The 17812-nt window shown below is 48.2% G+C and overlaps 1 protein-coding gene across 4 annotated transcripts in view; it reads left to right on the plus strand.

The window, feature by feature from the left end:
- The window catches only part of IGDCC4 (immunoglobulin superfamily DCC subclass member 4), an 88400-nt gene that overhangs the window by 58922 nt on the left and 11666 nt on the right, over positions 1-17812 (plus strand). Inside the window, exons 6-18 of one of the 4 annotated variants that reach the window (XM_071813967.1) lie at positions 666-821; positions 1340-1789; positions 2489-2653; positions 3756-3893; positions 5196-5369; positions 6095-6328; positions 10691-10798; positions 11478-11661; positions 12342-12469; positions 13152-13322; positions 13860-13997; positions 14484-14589; positions 15573-15807. In XM_071813967.1, the coding sequence (XP_071670068.1) occupies positions 666-821; positions 1340-1789; positions 2489-2653; positions 3756-3893; positions 5196-5369; positions 6095-6328; positions 10691-10798; positions 11478-11661; positions 12342-12469; positions 13152-13322; positions 13860-13997; positions 14484-14589; positions 15573-15807 (2387 nt within the window). The remainder of the gene's footprint in view (positions 1-665; positions 822-1339; positions 1790-2488; positions 2654-3755; positions 3894-5195; positions 5370-6094; positions 6329-10690; positions 10799-11477; positions 11662-12341; positions 12470-13151; positions 13323-13859; positions 13998-14483; positions 14590-15572; positions 15808-17812) is intronic. The other 3 variants (XM_071813968.1, XM_065847533.2, XM_065847534.2) reach the window with 3 other exon arrangements.

Consider the following 17812-nt stretch of genomic DNA (forward strand, 5'->3'; position numbering starts at 1 on the left):
AACCTCTCCAGTGCAGACAGGGAGTGCACAGATTTTCTCCTCCTCTGAACGTGCAGCTGCTGAACTGTGTGGCCATTTGAAGATGCTCCCAAAATGGATAGAGGGGGCAGAGGGTCTGATCTCAGCTGCATTCCCTGCTGATGGTGCTAAGTAGGTGCAGCTGCTCACAGTGGAGGTGGACATCTTGCTTCTGTCTCCAGATAAAGCCTAAGCTGAAGAGTTTTTGCTGAGAGACACCTGTGACTGTGCAGCTGGAGAGAGCCAAGGTCTGGGTGTTGCACAGGCACTGCACAAATTGGCTGCCTCTCCCAAACTGCTAACTTGTGCCAGAGGTGGCCATGGGTTCCTTTCCAAAATGTGTGTTAGCATAGTTTTCCCTTCAACCTGCGTATTCCTTGGAGGTATCATTGCAGGCAAACAGACTCTTCTGATACATAGCAGAGCTTTTTTGGTTATTACAGGTTAAACTAGGCCTTGGTTCAGTTTTGGCTTGGGCTGGTTGATGCTAAGGCAAGCACTGAGGAGTGTCCCAGCAGGAATCCTCCTGTGGGCTGCAGTTTGGGATTTGGGGGTCTCTCTGCTCCCCAGCTGACGTGTTGTTTACAAGCACCTCTAAAGGGCAGCTTGGGGCTCCCTCCCACATTTGTGCCCGTTTCTGCCTGCAGATGGAAAGCCTGTTTCCACAGACGTGATTGTGCTGGGCCGGACAAATCTCCTCATTCCTTCCAGCCAGCCCCATCACTCCGGGGTGTACGTCTGCCGCGCCAACAAACCCCAGACCAGGCAGTTCGTTACGGCCGCAGCTGAGCTCCGCGTCCTCGGTGAGTAGAGAGCGGGATAAATGCTGCAGGTAGAAACGCTGGCCAGGTAGCTGTGGGTTCCCTGGACCAGCGTCCAGGAGATCCCCAAGAGGTTGCATCTGTGGCCTGTACTGTGTAAGATGGGAGCCAGGAGGCCCTGGATTGGGATAGCTCTTGGTGGGAGTGTTACCTCTTCAATTTGGGGTTTAGTTCCTTGTATTTACTGAACCATTTTATGCCTTATTCTTGTTCTTCAGGGTTCCCCCATGGAAATCTGTATTAGCAATTAACTTTCAGTATCGTGGAAGCCAGCAGGGAGAACAGCCTAGGATCAGGGAACGCAGCACATGATTGATACAGAATTTATTTTTCCTTTTGGACAGAGTCTAAATTAAGCCTCTAGAGTCTGCCTGGCAAATCCTATCTTGTAAGCAAAGCTGCTACTGAATAAAACATAGCACTGAGTGGGGAGGAGAAGGGATTTGCTCTGCTATCTCTTCCTCCTCCTTCCTGCATTAATTTGTCCTCTCTCCTCCCAGCAACCCCCACAATCTCCCAGGCTCCTGAAACCATCTCTCGCACTCGAGCCAGCACAGCTCGGTTTGTCTGCAAGGCGGAGGGTGAACCAGCCCCGACCATTCACTGGCTGAAGAACGGCGAGACCATCCTCTCCAACGGGCGGGTGAAGGTACAGAGCAGCGGGAGCCTCGTCATCAATCAGATTGGGTTGGAAGATGCTGGCTACTATCAGTGCGTGGCTGAGAACAGCCTGGGCATGGCTTGTGCCACCGCAAAGCTCTCGGTCATTGTACGAGAGGGTTTGCCCAGCGCTCCCAAGAAGGTGTCAGCTGTGTCCCTCTCCAGCACCACGGTCCTCGTGTCCTGGGAGCGGCCAGAGTACAACAGCGAGCAGATCATCGGCTTCTCCTTGCACTACCAGCGAGCTGTGGGTAGGTGTCACCTGCCTGTGCAGCACAGCTGCGTTGCAGGTACAAGACACAAGGCACAGGTTGACTTTCTCTCCTGGCTAGTGACAATTTTAGTTAGTTTAGCTCTTTCCATTGCAGGAAAAGGAATTTTCTCTTGTCTCAGCATCAGCCTGTGACAGTGCCTGTGGATTGTCTATCATACGTTAACTTGCTGCCCAGCAGCAGCGTGTCCGCATAGCTGAGCTGTCTGGATTCTAGTGGGACCAGGCCCTTCTGGGAATTAATTTATATTCTTTACTTTTTCCTCCAACGCATTGATTTTATATGCAAAGGGTGTGATTATTAATGGAGATATTAAATAGCTACGTTGTCTACATGGGTAATCACTAAATTATTCACATGCATAATCTGAAGTGAGGCACTCGGGTCTCTTGGGATCCTTCTTCCCAAACAGCCAGCAAGCCAGTACTCCTGCTGAACTGTTGCCAGAGCTCCTCTGAAAACGAAGCTGGTAACTTCAGCTGCCTTAGCATGGATTAAGGAGCTTGTGTCAAAATGGACATGTTAACATTGAGGCATTGTGTGTTTCTGAACAAAGCATTCACATAAGAGATGGGTTTTCTGCAGTTGCTGGGGAAATTGGAGAAAACAGTGTTTTTTTTAAGTGGATTTACAGTATGGCTCTTGTGAGTTAAGTGACTTTTCAAGGAATGTCTTGGCAGTTCACTGACCTGCTGATCAGTGTTTCCTTGGCTCTAGGAACAGATAACGTGGAATATCAGTTTGCTGTCAATAACGATACCACTGAGCTGCAAGTCAAGGACCTAGAACCCAACACCAACTATGTCTTCTACGTGGTCGCGTATTCTCAGCTCGGAGCCAGCCGGACATCCTCTTCCATTGTTGTTCAGACCCTGGAGGACGGTGCGTTGAATTAGATGGGTACTGTTACCTAAAAAATGTTCTTGGCCAGTTTCATGGTGAGTGCTGAATATGCTATGGAGATTCATATCAGCTCCTAGAAACCTGCTTGCTGCTTCTAGAGCTTCTTGTCAGAAGCCCTTTAAAAATCAAATAAATGAACAACAAACCAACTAAAACCAAAGCACCCTGGACTGATGGTCAGCTTGGGGGATGAAGAGCACGAAAATTACCTTGCTGACACCAGGGCCCATGAGAATCCTGTAGGAACTGCAGTCAGCTCCCCTGGGCTTTTCACGTAGCTAATGTGATTTTGCTCCGTTCTTGACTCTAGACCAGGCTTGATTTTAATTCTGAAGAAAGACATCTATTGCAATTTATAGGGGTGGGAACAGCCTGGAGGTTGGATCCCTTAAGAACCAGTAGTTTATGTTGATTTTATTATTTATCAGATAGCATTTTGTGAGCAGTAAAGGCAGAGGGCCAGAGGAACAGCTGCCCAACAGGGACATGTAGATCTTTCAACAGACTACTAGACAGAGGCAGGAAGGTTTTGGCCGGCCTGTGCAAGTCCCTGCTGTGCTGCAGGCTACATGATGTGCTTTTAATACTCCCAACATAGCGAACTGTGTCGTCCCACGTGTGTGTGTCTGAAGCTGAGTTGAAAGCCTGAAAGCTGCCTGCAGCACAGAGCTGGGATTCTCCAGGGAATGGGGATTCCCAGACTGAAGTCTGAATCTGGGAGCTCTTTCCTTTAGTGTCTTTAGAGGTTAGAGCATGGAGGGTGTTGGTCTCTTATCCCAAGTAACGAGAGCCAGGACAAGAGGAATCAGCCTCAAGTTGTGCCGGGGAGGTTGAGGTTGGATCTTGGGAACAATTTCTTCCCCAAAGGGCTGTCGGGCATTGGAACAGGCTGCCCAGGGCAGTGGTGGAGTCACCATCCCTGGAGGGGTTGAACAGACGCGGAGATGAGGTTCTCAGGGACATGGGGTAGTCGTAGAGTTAGGTTGTGATCTTGAGGGTTTCTTCGAACCAGAATGATTCTGTGATTCTATTCTATGACTGTCCTGGTCTTTGCTGACTTCTCCTTGTTGCTTTTGCCCAGTTCCTAGTGCTGCTCCTCAGCTGTCCCTGTCAAGCATGACTCCTGGTGACATCCGTGTGACGTGGCTGCCGCCTCCTCCAGAGCTGAGTAATGGCAAGATAACCAAGTACAAGATTGACTATTGCACCCTCAAGGAAGGTGAGGGAAACACTATTTGGGGGGTTGTGTCTTCTGGTCCAGCAGTGTTAACAACATGTCATGTTGAGGCTGAAAACAGGGGAGCCCCTTTTTTACCCAGGGGAGAACAGCTCAGTCTTAGCCTGGCTCTGCTCTTGATGGTCACGTCACAGCTATGTGAGCAACCCTTTGGTGCCATCTGCACTGTGTATTTTGGGGGAAGAGCTTTATGCTGGTTGGGAAAGAAGGGTAAATGCATTCAATTCCTTTACAAATAGAGTCTAATTGAAGTGATCCTTGGGGAAAAAAAAATCAAGTATCCTGATCAGGCTGTGTTGCTCTATTGCTGAGTTTTATCCAGTCTTATTTATACTGCCAGACACTCTAAAAAGCCCTCAGCATGGATGGTAAAGTTTCCCTATCCTGGATGTTCCAGTTCCACATGTGCTTGCTTTGCAAATCCTTCTGAGTATTTGCTCTTAAAACTGTCAAAGCTCTGGAGCTTTTCACTTCCCAGGGTCATGATTCTTACTAAGAGAAGTATTGGGCCTGTGATGAAGTGCTGCACATGTTCCCGTGTGTTTGATCTGGATTAGCAGTCTGCGCTGTGACTCCTGGCTCTTGGTTTTTTGCCCTGAAGTCTGCACATGGCTCTGTGGTGTTGTAAAACCTTGGAAACATTTGCAGTCTGGGATCACACTCAGCAATACCTTGTTACAGTGTTCCCAGCTGAGTTTACACCAGGTGAAGCTGAAAAGCAAGACCTCTACATTCACCAAACAGGCAATATTAATCTTCAGCAAGACCAATTTGTTGTTACAGTGAAAATCCCAGGCCATTCTCAGTTTAAATTTCCTGTTATCTCCCTTATGAACTTGGGTGGGCTGAAGAGGGAGTGATAAAACCTCCGTCTGACATGGGCTGAGGTGTGAATTTTGCAGAAAGTGGGGCTGCTGGACAGTTCTGGCTCAAATTAAAGCAGGGATTTAAATACAGCAGTGAAAGCACTGGAATTTACCATCAGCTGTGCTTGTGTTCTGCCATCACATCGGCAGCATCAGGGTTTCTGACAGCTCCTCTCCAGGCAGGCTCAGTGGTGCTTAAGGCACCCTGTAGTTATGAATGCGTGTTGTCAGTTGGGATATCAGCTCTGCCCAGTCTTTAGTTCTAGTTTTAACTGGTGGCATGAGATCGCACTGGGCAAAGCCAAGCCAGCCCAGGGCGTGCAGACCACGTGGTGGTAGCTGGGCTTTGTGGCTACTCGGTTCTGTTTCCATTTTATGGAAAAGAAACGTGTTTTCAAGGGTTTCGCCTTGGTTTCAGCAGATCAGGTCACTTCCATTGAAGTGGGCGGAAATGAGACACAAATCACTCTCTACTCGCTCCATCCCAACAAAGTCTACAAAGTTCGCATCGCAGCCAGCACCAGTGTGGGCTACGGAGCCCCTTCGGAGTGGACCCAGCATCGGACTCCGGACAGAGACAACCAGACGCACGGTAGGAGCTGGGTGATGCCTGGGATTTGAGGAGGGGGTGCAGGACACTGGGGAACTTGAGTCATGATCAGATGTTTGCTTTCATTAGGAAATTATAACTGTTGGTTTTGGTTAGACCCGAGTGCCCACCTTTAGTTTTCTGTGGAGCAGCCCCTGTACATCTTGCTGCTTGCCTGGAGAGTGGGTTCTTCCTACCTCCATGTGCAGCTGTGAAAATTCGCAAGAAAGAAAGAAAGAAAAGCAAGCAAGCGTGCAGTCCCCATTTTGGTTGGAAGAGACCCTCAAGCTCATCAATTCCAACCATTAACCCACCCCTGGAACTACCCCATGTCCCTGAGAACCTCATCTCGGCGTCTGTTCATCCCCTCCAGGGATGGTGACTCCACCACTGCCCTGGGCAGCCTGTTCCAATGCCCAACAGCTCTTTGGGGAAGAAATTGTTCCTAATATCCAGTCCAAACCTCCCCTGGCACAACTTGAGATGGCTGTATCTCAGCATACATTGAGAAATTCCCATAGTGGTTTCGGGCCTTTTTTTTTCAGGTATCACCTAGCTGGTAAATCAATAGCAGAGCATAACTGCACCACTGTCTGACAGTGGAGACATCCGACTCACAGAACAGCCTTTCGTGACGCCCCTCCCTCACTGCCCAGCTCAGGGAGGATTCAGTCGAACAGGGAAATGGAGACAAGCAGCTGAACATTTTTCTCCTTTTCTTCTTCTAGTTCCCTTTGCCCCAACAGAATTAAAAGTCCGAGCGAAGATGGAGTCTCTCCTGATAACATGGCAGCCCCCAGCCAACCATGCCCAGATATCTGGCTACAAACTCTACTACCGAGAGGTGGGCCCGGAGGAGTCCAGTGACGAAAGCCCTTTGGATGGTGCTGAAGATGAGGGCTGGGATGTAGGACCCATAAAACTGAAGAAGAAAGTGAAGCAGTACGAGCTGACTCGACTAGGTTAGCTGGTTACATCCTCTGAACTGTTGGTGTGGAAACACAGGGTCTGTCTCTGGCACCTCATAGTGGTCCCAGGGTGTTTCCAAGAGGCCGAGTTATCTACTTGGCTGCAGATATGTAGGACCAGGACCGTGTGAGCATTTTTAAGAGCACCCAGAATACTTTCTGAAACAGGGCTCTTGTTCTAAGGAGAGTTTAAAACACAGAAATTTCTGACACCAGTGTAGCAGGGATTGTATTTTTAACCAGGGGCCACTAATATACTTAGTATACGCTGATAAGTGGATCTGAAACTATTAGTGTTTTTTATTGTGTCATTATAAAGAGTGCTTAGATGAAAATCTCCAGTCAGGACAATGATCTCTCTTTCCCTGTGTATTTCTAAGAAGCTTCATAATTGAACACTATTGAAATATGTCTGTCAAAATGCAGAAATGAGTTAATTCACAACATGCTAATTTTGGGTCAGTATTCTCCTCCGCCTCTCCCTAAGGGGAGAGGGACAGAGGAGTGAATGTCTGCACCACAGCCAGGCCTACCTGCCTGGCTAACTGTGCTTGGCGTTTCCCATAAGGAGCTCTGGATCTAACATCCAATTGTACTAATTAGTTGATTTGCCCATTGATGCAGGATGGAGAGAGAGGAGAGAGTCGTGGCAGATGCATCCTTGAAACAGAATTCTTCTTCTTAGAGGTCTTCCATCCCCCACTTCATGCTTCATCCCCGTTACTGCCCAGTGAGCTGAGACCGCGGGGCGAGTGTTTCCCGTGCTGGTTCATCTTACACGTCTGGTGTATATATTGCACGTGGTGTAAAGGTCAGGCTGCAGCACCTGGAAAGACAGTTGGTGTCATCGCTAAGTAGGTTTCCAGCTATGTTGCAGCCATCCTACCACTGAGAGGGTGTTAACAGTTACGAGTTTCTCTGAAGAATTTCGGTCTGTAATTATTGCGTGGAGGAAACCACATGTGAACATCTTCATGTGCTGCTCTAACCGCTGGCAAGTCAGTTAGCGGAGGGACGCGGGAGTGGGCTGAATTGGTTCCAAATGCTCTGGCACAATGCTGCTGAGAAGGCTGCTTGTTCTTCTGTAATTACTTCCTTAAATTTGGGCATCCATCAAGCCCTAATGGTTTCCTTATGATTTGGCGGTGGTGTGTCGGCTATCGTTGCGTCAGGAAGAGAGTTTCTGGTTTCTTCCAGCCATGGTTCTTGTCTCTTGTCCCCCTTACACTGTTGAATGACACGCTCCTGCACGCGTACAATCAGGAATCTGTCTGTGTGGAGAAAGGCAGGGGGTCTGGACATGAAATGAGGAGTGATTGGAATTTAGAAGGGTTTAGGTTTATGGCAGGGAGCTCCCCTGTGCAGGTACTTACATCTGCTTTAAGGGCTTTGTAGGCAGAGTGGGTAGCAGTCCTGGGAGAGGTTGGAAGCCCAAGCTGATGGGGAATCAGCCAGGGGGATTTATCAGCTCATGGATATCTGCCTGCAAAGCACAGCAGTGGAAACCTCTCCTAAAATCCTGTTCTAAAAACAAACAAAATACCCAGCACTGTCTCTTGGGGTATCTCTTGACATCAGGGTAAGCAGTTGTGTGTGGTGAATGGTGCTGCCTGTGGGGAGAGTGAGATTTGCTGGGGCTGGCCCATGGGAGATGGGCTGTGAAGAGGTGGCACAGCTGAAACTACAAATTGGGTCAAGAGCTTGAAGAAAGAAGAAAATTAGTAGAATGTTCTCTGTTTATGTAGAATAGAATATTTCAGCTGGAAGGGACCTGCAACAATCATCTAGTCCAACTGCCTGACCACTCCAGTGCAGACCAAAAGTTAAAGCCAATTGTTAAGGGCATTGTCCAAATGCCTCTTAAACACTGGCAGGTGTGGGGCATCGGCCACCACCATAGGAAGCCTGTTCCAGTGTTGGAAGTGGTGTCGGGAGAACCCAGCATTGGGCCCTGGGACTACAAGGCTGTATCTCAGGTGATCTTGCAGGTTTCCTCATCCTTTGTCTCACCCCCAACATCTGGCTTCTTGATTTTGCCTCCATGTTAGCCATCTCAAATAAAATAATAGTTTTCTCCCAAGCCGTGCTGACCTCTGGAGCAAACCACGGCTCCTTAGAGTGATATCGCTAATGACAAGCCTTGTATCTCCTCTGAGAGTTGCGTACTGAAATCCTATGAGAGTAGTGGGCAGCTGTTCAAAGGTACACAAGAAATAAAGTGATTTCTTGAGCCCACAAAATCAAGAAGAGGCTGTCCTGCATCACCAGGAGGGCTTTTTCCTGAGAAATTCTCATTGATTTCTGTCTGTGCTCTAGCAGTTAGTCTCTGTAATGGTGTGTGACTACCAGGGCAGTAGTTTACATGAAAAATAAGCAGTAAGGATCTGATCCTGTCTTTGACGTTCCCATGAAGGAAGAGCGCATACCTCGCGGCGCGACTCCCTGGAGATCAGGGTATTTTCCCACTCACAGCAAAGTCTGGCGTATGGCACTGGGCCAACACGAACACCTTGAAAAACTGAATGAAACAACATATTTAGCATATTGGATACATTACACAGTCATCCAGATTAGTGATTTGAAATGATCTGGACTAGATTATTCTGCTTATACTTAATGTATGATGGAATGCAGTGAAATACATCTGTTTTCATGCTGCCTACTAGCTTCTTGACAGCTTGATAGAGCTTTATGTCTGCATGTTCTAAGAGCTTGAACATCTGGGCCTGTGTATAAAAATTGAAACCAAGCCTCTGCCTGAGAAATCCAAAATAACCCTATTTTCAGAATGTGAATTGCTCGATCTTGTAGTAAAGCTCCTCTGGCTCCACCTGTAAGTGGCTGCTGTATTGATCCTACCCAGGAATGGGGATGCAGGACTTGTCCTTTCCTTCATTCTCCAACAGGAACTGCCCACAGCTGCTTTGCATCTGTGAGCTCTTCCTCATCATTTTGGATCACATTGTTGCGATGAGCCTGTGTCCCAGTGAAGCCCAGCAAACGCTCAGGAGGAGATGGAGTGTGTGTGCTGGAGACAGATGGGCTATTGGTTCTTTGTTCCACCAAGCCCACGGTCCCAGGCGTTTGGAAGTTGAGCGCCTTTTGGTCCCATCCCCCTTGTGCAGGTTTGAAATGTTTTCCTGTGGCTGAAGAGCATGGAAATGGAGATCAGGCTGCCTCGGAGGCAGACAAAAAAACCTGTTTGCTTTTGGGATTCTTTTGGGGAGAAAAACGCGACTGAACTGTTTTTATATTCCGAGCGTGAACATTTGTTGTGGAGCAGAGAAGGCCTTCGGTAATTGGTACCATTAGCCTTTGGGAGCATAATCAGTGCAGTAATAATAAAATTGGCATCAATAAGAAAGGTTTTATTCTGCTTATGTTGTCTGGCAAAGCGAGCTGTGATCTATCGGGGCAGGGAATGAACAGGCACATCCTGAATTAACGAACTTCATCAATGCACTGCAGCCAAGGCAACCAAAGCCAGTCTGGGCTGCTGAAGGGAGAAGCTGGCAAATGTCTGATGTGAAAACTTTGTATCATCTCCCAAATTTTTTCCTCCATTAAACATCTCCACTAAAAAAACCCCTCACATGTTATTTAACACAGCAGGGCAGTATTTCAGCTGGTGGAAAGTTGGAGGAAAGGGGGAAGGGAATTTGGGAGTAGGGCAGCGCTGCCTGGAGAGAAAGCACCCTGTTCTGCAGCTCAGTGTGGGTCCAGGTGTGGTGAGGACCCTCAGGTTTCTGGTGTGGGTTTTGTGTGAGCTTTTCTAATTGCAAATCAAGAAACTCTACTGTGGAGGCAAAATAGTCACTGTGCAACAAAAGCTGCCATGGACTTAACAGGATGTGTGAAGACTTGCTGGAAGGAGGATCCTCACAGCAATGAATAAATCAGAAGGGACTTTAGAAATGGGAGGAGAGGATGTCCTCTTCAAGAATAAGCTATGCAGAACATCCACTTCCATGGGGAAGAGAGGAGTCACCATGCATAGGTTTATTGAGTCGTCTGCAGGGAAGAAGGATCAGGAAATGCCGAGATGATGGGCTACAGGCCATGACGCCGGTTAACCCTTGGAGGCTGGGGCAAGACCATTTGCTGCTGATAATTTCTGTAAAAAATGAGAGTAGAAGTAGAGAGTAGCTGTGATATCACCAGTAGTGAGACAGTATTTGAATGTGGAAAGCCTGTAAGTGGAAGGGGGACTCCCTGCTGTGTTTTAGCAAATATAACTCTGTTCAAGCTGCCTTCTTGGATGGCGAGAAAAGCTGCTCAGGTCAAAGAAAACATGTGTAACTGGGGGAGGGCTGGTAACAAAAATAACCCCGGACAAACCCTGGTTGATTTTTCCAGCTCCTGGGAAACTCTATGAGGTGAAGCTGGTGGCATTCAATAAGCACGAAGATGGTTATGCAGCGGTTTGGAAGGGCAAAACAGAAAAGGCACCTGCAACAGCAGTAGGTGAGGAATGCCCTTCATTTGTTGTCTGTCTCTTCTGCTTGGCATGTGGCTTCAGAGGAAGGATAAAGTTACAGAAGATGAACTTGAAGAGGGACAATATCAAAATGGGAAAGGTCCTGATATAAGGGAACTTCCTTGACAACCATTGCAAATTGCGTTGGAGGAATTGCCTTGGGAAGGAGATAAAGGAGCAAAATATAGAATCACAGAGTCATTTTGGTTGGAGGGGACCCTCAGGGTCATCGAGTCCAACTGTTAACCCAACCCTGGCACTACCCCATGTCCCTGAGAACCTTGTCTCCGTGTCTGTTCAACCCCTCCAGGGATGGTGACTCCACCACTGCCCTGGGCAGCCTGTTCCAATGCCCGACAGCCCTTTCCAGGAAGAAATTGTTCCCAATATCCAATTTAAACCTCCTCTGTCGCAACTTGAGTCCCTTCTCAGTGTCCTCTGTGGCCCTGTTAGTGGCTCAGGGATGGTCTTGGAAATGCCAGATAACCTGGGTTTCATCTTCTATGTTAGAAAGTTTAAAGAATGTGAATTAGCAGCATGCCAGGCTTTGTGCAGTGTTATAAAGCAAGTAAAAGCTCTGAAGACCCAGGCTCCATCCTCAGCTCTGCCAGACTTACTGTTGTGCATGTCTTCACATCTCTGTTCTCTTTTTGTCCTGGACCACAGATCCCCCTGTGCAGAAGGGTCCCCCACTGCCTCCGGTCCAAGTCTATGCAGAGTCCAACAGCTCAACTTCCATATGGCTCAGGTGGAAGAAACCTGACTTCACCACAGTCAAAATTGTCAACTACACCGTGCGCTTCAGCCCCTGGGGCCTGAAAAACGCATCTCTCGTTACATACTACACAAGGTAAAGCAGGATGCTAAGGGTTCATCTGCCACATATTGCTCGTGTCGGGAATAAACACAGGCCAGGAGGAATATGTATGGAAGTTCCAGTGCTGAGCAAAACCTGAGTGTTTTACATGCTAGAAACATCTGCATTGCTCACAGATACATTCAGAGCTGGTGAATTGTGGCATTTGGACTTGTCCATGACTTAAATACCAAGGGATCATTTACTGGCTGATCTCTGCATCTTTTCTGCTCCAGTTGGACCTCATACGCTAGTTGCCATGTTAATAACAAAGCCAGGTGCAATTATGGCCAGTCTCAAAGCATTCATGCTTTGTGAGATGGTCCTCACAAGTTTGGTTTAAAAATTGTCAAGAGTTTAAGGAGTTAAAATAATTTAGGGATGTATTTTAAATCTGGATTCCAGTGTAGGTTTTCAGGCTGTGTTTTCAAGTTTTTCTCAGCAAGTGCATCAGAAAAGGTCCTGGAGGCTGGGAACCTACTTTACTCTGTATTTGAGACCTGAATACTGTTAATGTTCACATGACTGCAGGAGGTGAAACTTCAGGTGAAATATCAAATACTCCAAGAGTTAGGATAATCTCTTACGGTGCTTCTGGTAAGGTGTCGAGGTGACAAGTGGGTAGGAGAACCATCTAGTGTTCATGGCCCTGTGCACATGTCCTCTTTTGGTAGCTCGGATGAAGACATTCTCATTAGTGGGTTGAAGCCCTACACCAGGTATGAGTTTGCTGTGCAGTCCAACGGCGTTGGCATCGATGGGCCCTTCGGCAGCGTGGTGGAGCGGTTCACCCTTCCTGACCGTGAGTATTTGTGGGAGTTGAATCTTGATTTGTCCTGGCTTTTCTTGAATCTCTCAAATGCCTCTTGGTGTGCTTTTGAGAGATGTGGTGATCTCAGATCACCTTCAGGCTCTGATGTCCCTGAGTACATAAAAGTCTGAAAGCCACTAAGTATCCTGGTAGCTTTCCCAAGCCAAATGAAGGAGTGCTGCTTTTTAAACAGAGACAAGCATGTAATAAGAAGTAGGACAACAGTTGCTGTTACTGTGGGATTATCTCTACGTTCAGAGAAATCCTACTCATCAGCGATTGCTCCAGTATTCAGCTTCACAGAGCAGCAGCGATGGGCTTCAGAAGTGTTGTGTCCTGCTTCTAGCTGGGATTAGTTGTGGTTCAAGCAGGGCTTTGGGGATGGTGGAGAAGAAAGCAACAGGGAGCAAGGATGTGCTAGGAATGTTCTTTTAAATATGACCAACATTGCACAGTCTCAAACTGAGCTGCATGACAGCATTTTATAGAATTGTTTTGGTTGGAAGGGACCCTAAAGATCGTCACGTCCAACTATTAACCATGCATGCAAATGTGACCGTGCCATCACGGAGAAGGATTCACAGAAGGCGTAAAGCAAACATCATGCCCTTCAGATTGAATGATGCTCTTCTTATTTCTGCTGTTCAGCTGGGTCTTTGCTTGTCTCTACCAGGTCCCTCAACTCCTCCGTCTGACCTGCGGCTGCACCCACTCAACCCCTATGCTGTCCAGGTGCACTGGTGTCCCCCCGCTGAGCCCAACGGCATCATTGTGGAGTACCTCATTCTCTACAATGCCAACAACACGCAGCCTGATGACATGTGGACCTTGCTGACGCGAGAAGGTGAGCATCCTTGAGGTAATACCCCACCAGGTCCTCCTCCTCCTCCTGCTGTCTTCCCTGCCTGTGGAGCCTTGCATGGTCAGTCCGGCTTTGATATTTGCCTGATTTTTCCTCACTTTGAGCACATAGAGATAAACGTTGAAGAGCTTGTGCTGCCAGCTTTCTTGGAGATAAGCTGGGCCTTGCTTCTGGTCATACAGGAGAACCCAGGGACATGACTCCTGAAAGATATGAGATCATACATGTCTAGGGCTGAAATAGCCATTATCATCCAGCAAACATCCTGCAGATACAGGCTGGCAGCCAGTAATTCCTAGGAGAACGTGTGCCAGCCACACCACGTGCAGTCTGTATCATCAGCTCTTTAAGCAGCAAGTTCATTAATACCAAAGAAGTGTATGAATTACCTCTTAGAGCTCAGGACACAAAACACCTCTCTGCTGAGGGTCCAACAGAGTTCCATTGCTGCTTTACTGTAGCCTCTGAATACTCTTGAAGCTGCACATTTTAAACCTCTTGTGACTTGTTTTTGATCAGGAAATATCTTCAGCACTGAAGTGCATGGCCTGGAAAGTGATACCAGATACTTCTTCAAGATGGGAGCAAAGACAGTTGTGGGATCTGGTCCGTATTCGAATGTTAAGGATGTGCACACTCTCCGGGAGAAGTTGTCTGGTATGAATTTTATCCAGTGTCCCATTGCAGGAAGCGAGTTGTGTTGCTGAAGACTGTGGTTTGTCAACTGTGGTGTTTCTCTTTGCCAAAGAATTGCCTGATGTCACCATGCAGAATGTAGGATACGGCTGTGTGAGGATCAGAGCAGAGTCCTCAGATGCGCAGCTCCTCAGACAGCTCCAGAACCCTTTCCGCAGCCCAGCTTCATCTCCCTTCCCCATCCCAGCTCCTCTGTAAGGGCACATGCAACCTGCATCTTGCTGCCGTTTTGTTAGGCCTGTGCAGCGTGAAATGAATGAATATACATAAATGGCGGTTTGCTTTAAGCTGCTGTAAATTGTCACTGTTAAGTATCTTCTTCCTTCATGTGTATAGAGGCTTCACCTCTTGGTTTTAGTGAAGGTGGTGCTTCTCCAAACATAAGGCACTTTGTATATTTTCTTCCTGATAGCAGCTGAAATGATGTGTCTGTCCTTCCCCTACTAGATGTTCTGGACATCCACTCTGTAACCGGAATCATTGTGGGAGTCTGCCTGGGGCTACTCTGCATTCTCTTCTGCATGTGTGCCAGCTTCCGCAACAGCAAGCAGAGGTGGGTGTCAGCTCTGGTATGGAAGGAGACAAGAGACACTGTGAGCTGTTCCCGTGTTCAGCTGGGCTGATGGGGACGTGGTGTGTGACAGTGGTTAATACAAAGATTGAGGCTCGGCATTTCTAGCTGGCTAAGGAACATCTTTAGTGGAGGCTTTTCACTGATTTATTTTTCTCAGTAGTTTCTCTTTAATTTGCATTGCTAGACGAATAGGTTTGATTTCAAATAAATTTAAAAAAAACAAACCAGAAAAAAGAAACCAAAACCAAAACAAAACAAAAACACCACACGACAGGGAAAAAACAAACCACTATTTGTGACATTATTACCTGCATCTGTTAGAATCACGGAAGAGTTTGGGTTGGAAGGGACCTTCCCAGCTCCCCCAGTGCCACCCCTGCCATGAGCAGGGACATCTTCACCAGCTCAGGTTGCTCAGAGCCCCGTCCAGCCTGGCCTGGGATGTCTCCAGGGATGGGGCATCCACCACCTCTCTGGGCAACCTGGGCCAGGCTCTCACTACCCTCAGGGTAAAACATTTCTTTCTCATGTCCAGCCTAAATCTCCCCTCCTTTAGTTTAAAACCATCACCCCTTTTCCAGTTGTAACATGCCCTTCTAAAAATTCTGTCCCCATCTTTCTTATAGGCTTCTTTTAAGTACAGAAAGGCTGCAATAAGGTTAGTGTGGGCAGTATTTTGCTTCTGAGGTTGGACAGCTCTAAGCATGTTTGGAAAGGGATTGTTGGGAAAATGATGAAAGACTTCCCAGGGAGTGACAGGCTGTTTGAAGGAGAGTTGGACTCAGCCCAAATCCCGCTGCTGTTCCAGGGGTCTGACTCCAGCCACGAGTCTGGGGCCTGGTTGCTTCCACGAGAGCAGGCTAAATGGCCCAGAGGGGTCACGTTCTCTGGCAGCCCGTGGCTGTTTGGGACAGAGGAAGGTGAGGCTCTTGAGATGTCAACTCTTGCTCGTTTTCCCGCAGGGAGGCCTTGCCTGGCCTGGATCCCCAGACAACCAGCAACCACACGTACTACCACCGGAGCAGGCAAGGGGTGGCAGCTCCCAGTGCCACCTCGGATTCACATGAGCTGGAGTCCCTCATGTCTCCGCTTCCCGAAGATGTGCCCCTGCCCCTGGGGGACATCACGGAGCTGACGGAAGTGCACAGCCTCATCCACACCAGCCTCCCTGAGGACATCATCCATGGGAAAAGGAAGGTGAGGACCATGGATGGGCTCCCACCGTGGGCAGGAGCCGTTGCTTGGTTTGTCTCTGCTGGAAAGCTGGGGTCTGATCTTGTCCTGGCTCTGCAAGGTGCTGTTAGTCTTGGCTGCAGGCTGGGCTGGGAAGCCATGAATTTCCTTCTCTGTAAAGCTGACTGGCTTAATCTTGGCTGTCAGATCTAAGTTTGGGATCCCCATGTCATCTACCACCCCTTTTCGTCTCCTGGGACAGTGACTCTTATTCCCAGAGCAGCCATTACCCAAGTTAATGCTGCAAAAGCTGAGGTGTTCCTGTTGCTGTGGCATACAGGTGGTGTGAGAAAGTGGGACGTCCAGAGTAGATGCTCTGCTTTCCAGGATACTCTTTTGCCTAGGAGCTTTGTCCATAAACAGTGTATTTGCTGGAATAGCCTTGAAGATATAGAAAATGTGAAATTGTGTTTTATTTGTGAAGTTTATTTTTTGAAGTAGTCTTTTCCTGCCCTGCTTGGTTTGCCTGACATTCATTGTCTTTCACTCCTCCCTGCCCATTTCCTCTCTCAAGCTTGCCTGAAACATTTCATTCCATTAGGGAACCTTTAATTGGCCTAATTTAGTTAATCTGTTTATGTCTCCCTTTGTAGCCCAGGGAGAGCATGTAAAGTAATTAGGAGGTTCAGTAAAACAAATATATTGTGAGCACATGGGATTTCAGTGTTTGCATCAATGATGCATTTGTGTGTCACTGGGGGGGAGGTGAGTCCAGGAGACCTGGCGAAGTGTGAGACCTGTCCTTGCTGCTCATGGCAGCACAGGTCCAGGCTTTTGGAAACACAGCATCTTCCACTGGCTTTAATTGTCCTGTGAGCTGAAGTTGTTGCTCTTGGCCATCCCCAAGTACTGTGGCAGCTCAGCACTCAGCTGAAGGAGAGGCAGTTTGCAGCGAAGCCACATGTATGAATTTTGTGGAATGTAGCTGCCTGTCTGGGCCCAAGCTGGGGAGTGTGAGGAATTTCCTACAGCTCTTTCTGTTAAATAAGGAACAAATGTTTTCAGTGATGGTGACTTATCCTGAGAACAGGTCAGGGTTCCTTGGAACCCTCCCTTGGGAGGCCTTTCTGGGGTCAGTGTATCCAGATCTCTCTTCCAAAGCAGCAAAGGTTTACACAAAGATTTTTAATGTTCATGGTGCAGGGGCTGGAGAGGGTAGAGCCAAGGCCTGGCTGCTGGGGGCTTAGCCTGAGAGCTTGGGGACCCCAGCATCTGTCGCAGAGGCTGGCAGTGTCCGGCAGCAGAATTCTGTTCAGAGATCAGAGCTTCATGATTCTGGCTGTAGTGGCTCTGCCTCCCTAACTGGATGGGGAAATGTCATGGAGAGTTAAATTCACTGTGGATTTTTGCCAGCAGAATAAAGAGCTTGATTTTTTTTTTTTTTTTTGATGGATGTGGATAGAGAGGCAAGGATCACTGAGGAGCAGCTGCACGCAGCCACCCAGAGAGCAGAGTTGTCACCTGTCCTGCCCGGCAAGGATGACCTGACAGGTGAAGGAGAAGTGGGAGCAACAGGCTGTTGTTGCTGGGAGCGGGCACTGGAGGGAGATATGCTCCCGTGCAGGACGCACTGCTCCCGCCCCTGCCCAGCTCCTGCTGGAAGTGCCACCTGAGCCAGCCCTGAGCACCACTGCATCCACCCTGTATTCACGTGTGTATTCAAGGGTGAAAAGACTCGGGCCAAAAACATCTTGATACTGCAGTTGGTAAGAGGCCCCATGTCTGGCTGGTGATGTGATTTTTACTCAGCTGGGCGGTCAAAGAGTTGGGCAGGACTCCTGAGCATGGCCAGACCAGCACACACATGCCTGGTCCCCATGAGAGCTGTAAATGAGAGTGAGATGCAGCCAGGGGTCTGTGTACTCCCTGCTTGTAGACAAAATGGTATTAATCAAGGCCCAGTAGTGGGTTGTAGATTTTCTGGGTTGTCTTGTACAGTGCAAATAGCTTCTTCCAGTGGTCATTTCAG

This window comes from Patagioenas fasciata, chromosome 12 (genome assembly GCF_037038585.1).
Source record: "Patagioenas fasciata isolate bPatFas1 chromosome 12, bPatFas1.hap1, whole genome shotgun sequence".
Taxonomy (NCBI): domain Eukaryota; kingdom Metazoa; phylum Chordata; class Aves; order Columbiformes; family Columbidae; genus Patagioenas; species Patagioenas fasciata.